Genomic DNA, 8,350 nt, shown 5'->3' with positions numbered 1-8,350 from the left:
ATGGGTACTTGTCTAAGCAAAAAGAAACTCTCTCCTCCTCCTCCTTCTTCTTCTTCTTCTTCTTCGTCTGTTAATAATAAAAATACCGTGTTGAATCACTCGGCACAAGCAAGTGTGGTAGTAGTACCAGTACCAGTAGATCCCAACACTTCAAATAGATCCAAAAAATGACTACCAACAAAAAAACCAGATTCAAGAAAAAACCAGATCCAAAAACGACAACCACTTGAAGACTCTGAATCTGCTCCTGCACCTGCTGCTGTTGTGAGGACTTCCAGTTGCACCAAGGAAGAGGTGGACGCCATTCTCGTCCAGTGCGGGAAGCTCAGCCACAGCTCTTCCGGTAAAGCCGCTTCCTTCTCCTCGGCTTCTCGCTCCCGAAAGTACTCTGGATCCAAGAGGAGCTACGATTTCGACAACAACCTTGTCGATGACGGCATCGTAAAGTATCCATTTTCCTTCGTTAAAATGGATACTTTAGCGGCGACAGTGGAGGAGAAGCGCCCCCGATAGCGGCAGCGCAGCCACCGGCGTTCGTCGCCGAGGGGCTCGCCTTCTCCTCAGGAGAGTTGCCGGTTTTTTGTGACGGTGTTTCCCGGCGAGGGTCGACGGCGGGAGAAAATGAAGAGAGAGGAACCTCGGGAGAAAATGAAGAGAGAGAAGGGAGAAGGGAGAAAATGAAAAGGAAAACTGAAAAATGGATTTAATCCGTTTTCAGATTTTCAGAAAAAGACAAAAATGCTTTTATTTTTTAACTTTTAAAAAATTTTGTACCAATCACATTTTGTGTAAATATTTTTATTTTTTATCTTTAAAAAATGTGAAAAATAAAAATAAAAACGGAAACAAACGGGTCGGTCGCGGAAGAAATAGATTGAAAAAAAAAAAAACCGACCTCAATTTTACGTGGCGAAAGATTCGCACCACGACAAAACGACGTCAACCGAAAACGGCGTCGTATGAGGGAAGAAATGTTTAGTCCACCACGACGACGACGGCGTTATTAAAGCCGTCAGAAACGACCTTGCTATACTTTCTCTTTCCCACTCTCTCTCTCTCTCTCTCCTCTGCAAACGAAAGAGCAGAGAAAAATGAGCAGCCTTTACTCCCTCTTTCTCTAAGAACTCTCTCTCTCTCTCTCTCTCTCTAGCTCTGGGTTTTCTGCGCTCTTTATTCGAAGGCTTATCCCGTGATTTTCATGATATTCTGGTAACTGATCGTTAGAACAATTTCACTCCTCTTTCTTATTAATCAATCAATTAATCAATCAATATAGTATTCTTAATGTTTATCTGTAAATATTCCTAGTATTATATAGTAGGGTTTTGGTTTTTTGTGTTTGATTTCTCGAAATTATTTTATCTTTTTGACTGCCAAATCCGTTTTCTGGGCATTGATTTCGGATCTCTAACTCTTTGACCTTTGTACTTTTTCCAATTTTCTAATTTTAGGGTCTTGTTTTTCTAGTCTTCTGCTTACCAGAGTGAATCAGATTCAATCAGGTCTTGCTATATTTCCATACAAAAATTCTTGTTCTTTGTGCTTTTTTTTGGTCGGTTATTTTTAGTGGCTTGTTTGGTGGTTGGTAGGTACCATTAGAGTGTGGAAAGAGAAGCATGAAAGAAAAAACAAGTGGGAATTTTTGTTGTTGTTTTGTTTAATCCTTTCAAAGCAAGAGTTTGCCATTATTGAAAAGTTGAAGCGCATTTGACCGGAATGTATGTGTTGACCATAGAATTGTCTTTCCCTGTTCTTGTTACCCTTATGTTCAACTGCAAATAGGAAGAGAGAGAATCGAGACCCATGACTGGTTTCCAATCGGGTATCTTTTGTTTTGAGCAATTCAGTTTTTTGTGTTGCAACTTGCAATGTTTGTTTAATAAGCTGATTTTTCTATCATATCATATTGTTTGTTATTAGATAGAGATTTTAATCATTTGAAGTTTATCTTTCTTTTATCAAGTTTTTTGCATTTTCATTACGAATCGGGCATCTTTTGTGTTTCACAATTCAGTTTATTGTGTTGCACTTTCCCTATTTGTTAAATAAGCTGTTTCCTATGATATCATTTGTTATGACGTAGAAATTGTGATCATTTGAAGTTTATCATTTTTCGTCTCAAGTTTTTGCATCTTCATTTCAAGTTGGGCGTCTTTCCTTTTTAGCAATTCAGTTTTTGCGTTTCAACTGGTTTAATAAGCTGATTCCTGTAATATCCTTTGTTTGTTATGTGGTAGAGATTTTGATCCTTTGAAGTTTATCATTTTTATCTCAAGTTTTTCGTCTAATCAATCATACCGCTGGTCGTCCATAGTGATGGGTTTGTTTCTTCTTGTAATTTCAGAGGAACTTCGTCACTTAAGCGAATGCCATTAAGAGTTAAAGTTTTATGATTAGAAGTTCCGCTGTGGTCTATTTTTAAGCATGGGGGCTGCTTGTTGTGTTGCCGTTAGGGAGAAGACGGTAACGAATGCATCAAATACTGATATTTTGCACCGGAATATTCGGTATTCACCAACTTGGAGCTTTCGATGGGATCATCGAGGGCGGGTAGCTGGTGAAGAGACTTCCATGAGCTGGTTTTCTGAAGGAGTCAGTAGGAATGATGAATCTGAAACTAAATGTGAATCAGCAAATGTCTCAGAGGAAGGAAGTCCTTTAGAACATTTTCGCAGACAAACATCACAAAAGTCCCTGCTATATGAGGGAGCTGCAGGTCATGTGAGAACTCCTGCACCAGGTAATTTCTGGAATGAAATCTGTTTAATTACAACTATTACCCTTTCAGTTTAGGCATTTCCTTGATGTGTTATTTTATATTTCCCATTTTCTTTGGATGTGGATCTCATATACAGATACTAGTTGGAACTGCTGAAGTTTTCCTTTTATTCAATATTAGACCAGCATTTCCTGTGTTAGATATATAGACCGTTAATGTGTTATTTTCTATCTCCCATTTTCTTTTGATGTGGATGTCATATACAGATACTGGTTGGAACTTTTAAAGTTGTCTTCCATCAATATTAATTGAACCTTTGAAATTTATACGTTTTAAGTTTGATGTGCATTGTTCCCCTGGGGCATGTCATTTCTGGTGTACCATGCATTAGGGATTTAAGAAAACCAACTGAGGTTGCATCCAGATTCAGTATGAATATTTTCAGCTCAATGGGGAGTAAAAGCTGGTTGAAGGCTTTACTGAACTAGACTTACCAAACTCAAGGATGATTGAGGGTGATGGAGAGGGAAATTATGTAGGTTAGGTAGGGGCCGTTAACGGGTTGAGGTTCCCTTTGTTTCTTTGTAGACTACCACATGTTTTACACGGTCAAAGCAAAAAACCTTTAAGACTACATTTAACTTGATCTCTACTCTCTTTTGTTGCGAGTGTCAATTGCAGACAATTTTTGCAGTATCCCATTATAATGTGCCTTGCTAATAATGTTCCTTCTAGTGACTTTGGATGAACTCGCTGCTTGCCTTTTTTTTAATTCTTTTTTGATTTCCATAATAGCTTCCTTGTCAATGAAATTGGACTTTGTTTCTTTGGATGTATATTCATTCATTAGTTGGCATGTGAGCATGGCAGTGAAGATGGAGTTTTTATATGTAGGTCTGTGGTAAGGATGTCCCATGGTCTGTCTGAAAAACAAACTTTGTTAATAATTTCAGTATTTAGTTTATCAATCAATAATTGGTTTTAGAATAGTTGGTTTACTTAAGAGAACAAGCATTTGACTTTTTTTCTGTGTTTTAAGTGATTATCTGCCCAAGTTTCTTTTTACGTGAATAGTTCTGAGTCACAAGGATAAGTGTTGTATGTTGTTTGTTGATGGCCTCTAATATGGCTAATGTTTTCTTATTTTTAATTTTTTGGATGTTAATTGAACACTAGGTTTTTATCTGACAATTTCATTATGTATTTGTGCCAGATCAATCTATTAGAAGGAATGCTTCAATGGATGCAAGTCTGGAACAGGTACATGTAATGCGAGTGAAGGCTCTTTCTAGTTTCTTCCACTCCCTCTTTTCCTTTTCTCCTGGACTTTATGGTACGGTTTGTATTCTTGCTCGTATGCATTCCTTTTCTTACATTTTTTGTTCAATTGTTGGTCTATTGTAGCCAAAGGAGTTAACAGAATCTCCGTCTGTCTCATATCCATTTCCTGCAAAGTTATCGAGGTCTTTGCCGTCTACTTCATCCCTGACTAACTCTCCTTTGTCATCCCAAGGTCAAGTGCCTCCAGCCAGCTCAACCCAGCATTCTCCTGGACATCATCTGTCAACGCAAGTATCTGATACCCAAGTTCCAGAATTCAAGTCACCAAATAGCTACTTAGTTTCGGAAGAAAAGGCAATACGTCCCTCATGGAGCAATGAATCAGCTAGGGGCTCCCGAGGAGGATCTTCAGATGGTTGGTCTATGCATGCATTTTCTGAGCTTATGGCTAATTCTAATAGAGAAAGGTGGTTTTTTGACAGTGAGTCTTGTGGCTTTAAGCATGAGAAGATGACCAAAGCTACTAGCCGAAAGTCAGCTTCCCCTTGTGTTGATTTGCAAACATGTGGGGTTTGCTCAAGGCCTTTGGTCGAGAGATCTTTATGGAGCAGCCAAAAGATTATTGCTTGTAATGAGCTTTCTGTTGTTGCTGTGCTAGTCTGTGGGCACGTTTATCACGCCGAGTGTTTGGAGAACATGACACCCGAAATTAACAAATACGACCCTGCTTGTCCGGTTTGTACTTTTGGGGAGAAACAGACCCATAAGATGTCTGAAAAGGCACTAAAAGCTGAACTGGATCTGAAGGCGAGAAACAGGAGATCGAAGAACCGGGTTGTAGACCTTGATGGTGATTCTGATGTGTTTGATCACTTGAAGGGTAGTGGAGGAAATCAAGGAAATGGTCCCAAGATGGCCTCCAGTTCCAGCATGAAAAGCCCGAGGCCTTTCTTGAAGAGGCACTTCTCATTTGGCTCAAAGAGTGTTCGGGCCTCGTCAGATAATCATGCTACCAGAAAGAAGGGTTTCTTCTGGGCAAAATCCAGTAAGATGTGAGCTTTCTCAAAGCTTTTTGGGAGGTTAGCAGATCTCTTTGCCTCATGTTTGTTGCTTACATCAGTAGATTCCTTGGAGATTCTTTCATGTTGCTTGGGATAATTAATAAAATACACAACAAATTTCATTATCTGGTACCATAATTCGTCCCCCTTGGCTACTGAGCTCGTGGCTAAAGTTATCAAGTTTCCAATTAGACTCTGTTGATATTCTATGAAGATTTCTGGTATCGATCTTGTTCTGCAATCTCAGTTGGACAAAGGGACTCGAAGGATTCAGGAAACCACTCATTCATCTGGGCATTGTATGAAAAGTTTACATCAACTTGCAAATTCTCAGAATTCAACAAGATTAGCTCTGTGGGATTACACTGTAAAGAAGTAAGAAAGAAATAGAGGATTCTATAGGAGAAACAGTTCTTTATATAGTGGAGAAAAGGAAAAGCAAAGTAGATTGGAACTGCCTCATGAGATTTGTCATCTCATTCATGTTTGTAAATATCAATTTGTTTTCAGCTGCTGATGCATACATGATTTTATTTAAGTGAAACGCTATATGTCTGGACATATCCCGAATTTGACCAAAAGGCTATGTAGGGTGTGCCTTTTCCTTCAATGGGATTTACTATTGATTTAGCAAATGAATTGAGATATTATTGTGAACTGCTTCTAGTGTTTAAACTCAAAAAGCTATCTAACCCCTGCCGTTATAGCTTCTTTTGTGCCGCTTATAAAATTTTAAGAAAGATCCATATTTTATTTTACTGAGCCAAAAACAGAAAAGAATGTGATGTCATAAAGCTTCAGGTTTGGCAACAAGAAGAGCTATGAAGCATTAAAATTTAGAACTACCGACACGTTGGTATTTCTAGTTTTAATATTCCTGTCCGATCAATATATTATACAGTATTGGGTGTGTAGTGGCGTAAGTGAAAATTAGGTCCATTCTTAAGAGTAGAATTGGATGAGATTCTTTTTGTTTTGAGTTCCAGGATTTTCAAGGTGCAAAAGAAATAAGGAGCGGGGTTACAATAATGATCCTTCTTTATTCAACAAAAAAAATTAATAACATTTCATAATTACTTGATAGCTCATTAGCAAAAGAGTAATAAAACTTGGAACACAATATTCCAAGAAATTTTTTTTTTTTTTCTTGTTTAGACCAAGCTTCACTTTCTAAAGAATTCATTCTTACTACTACAACGGTAAAACCATAATGATAGGGGTAGAATAGGTCCCAAAAGCAAAACAAATTAAAATGCTTTTGTTTTGTTTTGTTTTCTGTTCTTGCTAAATCTAATAGACGAGCTTATCTTATAAGTTGCCAACCCTAAAAACCTACCATCATTATCAACAAAGTATTTGCTGTTTATATATTCCAACAAGGCAACACGTGTGATATCTTCCAATACACGTGGAATTGCCCACGGTGGCTTAACCTGGCACCTCCATAACACGTGTGAGCAAATGGTTACGTGCATGAAACACTATCTCTTATCTCCACCGTCATTTGCTTTCCATTTTAAAGATCAAATGCCCTCAAAACAAAACACTCAGTATTAGTGTCACCACTTCAGTAGATTCCCAAGTGAGCTGTGTAGTGTTTTGAAGACAACGTTGCAGAAGATTAAAAAAAAAAAAAAAATGGCGGATTTACGTGACGAGCACGGAAACCCGATCCAACTGACGGACGAGCACGGCAACCCGGTCGTGTTGACGGACGAGCACGGCAATCCCATGCACCTCACCGGAGTCGCGAAAACCGAGGGTACGGCTGCAGCCACTACTGGCGAGCAGCAGCTGGGGAAGCAGATGGAAGAGGAGCGCCGCCGCGAAGGCGAGAGGGCCGAACTTCAGCGATCTGGCAGCAGCTCAAGTTCCAGCTCGGTTAGACTCGCTACAAGTCTTATAGTGCTTAGTAATGACCAATATTATTAGACGTTTTTAAGTTTTAACTTCATGTTATACATACATATATGTATCATATAATCAAACGTGATTGCGGGTTAAATTTATACCTGACTCTATGATAAGGTGTATGGTTCAAATTTCAATCAAGTTTAAAAAGAAAAACAAAATCAAACAAAATTTAGATGAAAGTTAATTTGAAAAAAATAAGCTTATAAGATTGTAAATTTTTTTTTTTTGGTATTCTTTACATATAAGCTAATGACTAAGTGCTATAGTACTTTATTTCCATTATTAAAAAAACAAGGTGCTATAGTTGATCTCTATCTCCAATTTCTATCCCTTTTATTTTTTTAACATGCTATGTATCTTCAAATATTGTTCTAGACGTATCTTAAGGCTGACATTTTTGTAAAGCTAATAAGATCTTCACACCATCATTCAAGCACTACAATACAAATTCGGTTGATAATTCAACTTTTTCTTTTTTTTGGGGGGGTTATTATGCATGTGCATACTCATTAATTAGCTGGCTAGTATAATTTATGTGGCTTAATTATCAATTAATAATTACTGCAATAATATTGTTTATAATGAATGCATCATGGATTTTTGATTTAGTCGGAGGATGATGGGCAAGGCGGGAGAAGGAAGAAGAAGGGATTAGGAACAAAAATAAAGGAGAAGCTGACAGGTGGGATTGGAATTGGAAAGCACAAGGATGAGCAAGTACAGTCCTCAAATATAACAACTACAATCCCAACAACGATGACTGCCGCTGACCCAGCTGGCCAAGAACACCCCTACGAGCACCACGAGAAGGAGAAGAAAAGTGTCATGGACAAGATCAAGGAGAAGCTGCCTGGCCACCATAACCACACTTGAAATCATAAATATCTGTGTGTGTGTGTACACATATATATGGCCGGTGGGTGTGTGTGTTTGAATCATATGGATTACGTTGGGAAAAAAAATGTGGGTTTGAATTTGTGTGTAGTACTTGTCTTTCAATGTATATGATGTGTTAATGTTTTTAATTTGTTATTGCTGAGAATGTGTGCCTAGCTAGGGGGTAAAGATTTGAGGTAAGGTAATTAAGGGAGTTGTGTTTGGTGAGGTGATTAGTGTAATAAATCAGCCAATAATATGGATTTTATGTGTCAATTCTCCTCATCCCTCTCTCTCTCTCTCCCTATCTATTAGTACATTATATAGGATTGCTATTTATGATAGTTTGAGGTATGTGCCTATATAATAGGTCTCGCTTTTTTTTTTTTTTTTTTTCAGATTCTTGACTATGTCTAACTTAACTTACCTTGGATCTATGTATGATTTTAAGTTAAAGTTTTTTAACAGTCGAATCTATGTACGTTTTTTATGTGATTTA

At 37.9% G+C, this 8,350-nt stretch overlaps 3 protein-coding genes across 3 annotated transcripts; all 3 read left to right on the top strand.

The window, feature by feature from the left end:
* LOC112093310 (uncharacterized protein At1g65710-like) lies at positions 1–513 on the top strand. Its single transcript, XM_024171488.1, has 2 exons — positions 1–45; positions 208–513. The coding sequence occupies exons 1-2, from the start codon at positions 1–3 to the stop codon at positions 511–513; spliced, it is 351 nt and encodes a 116-aa protein (XP_024027256.1).
* A 538-nt stretch (positions 514–1,051) lies between these two features.
* LOC21392099 lies at positions 1,052–5,772 on the top strand. The gene is made up of 4 exons (XM_010107045.2): positions 1,052–1,209; positions 2,345–2,740; positions 3,933–3,979; positions 4,124–5,772. The coding sequence occupies exons 2-4, from the start codon at positions 2,425–2,427 to the stop codon at positions 5,054–5,056; spliced, it is 1,296 nt and encodes a 431-aa protein (XP_010105347.1). The 5' UTR covers positions 1,052–1,209; positions 2,345–2,424; the 3' UTR covers positions 5,057–5,772.
* An 816-nt stretch (positions 5,773–6,588) lies between these two features.
* Positions 6,589–8,127, top strand: LOC21392098 (late embryogenesis abundant protein). The gene is made up of 2 exons (XM_010107044.2): positions 6,589–6,942; positions 7,585–8,127. The coding sequence occupies exons 1-2, from the start codon at positions 6,700–6,702 to the stop codon at positions 7,846–7,848; spliced, it is 507 nt and encodes a 168-aa protein (XP_010105346.1). The 5' UTR covers positions 6,589–6,699; the 3' UTR covers positions 7,849–8,127.
* Positions 8,128–8,350: the final 223 nt, after the last annotated feature.

This window comes from Morus notabilis, unplaced genomic scaffold (assembly GCF_000414095.1).
Source record: "Morus notabilis unplaced genomic scaffold, ASM41409v2 Scaffold326, whole genome shotgun sequence".
Lineage (NCBI taxonomy): Eukaryota > Viridiplantae > Streptophyta > Magnoliopsida > Rosales > Moraceae > Morus > Morus notabilis.
The sequence above is the reverse complement of the archived record's forward strand: the minus strand, read 5'-3'. Positions and strand labels throughout refer to the sequence as shown.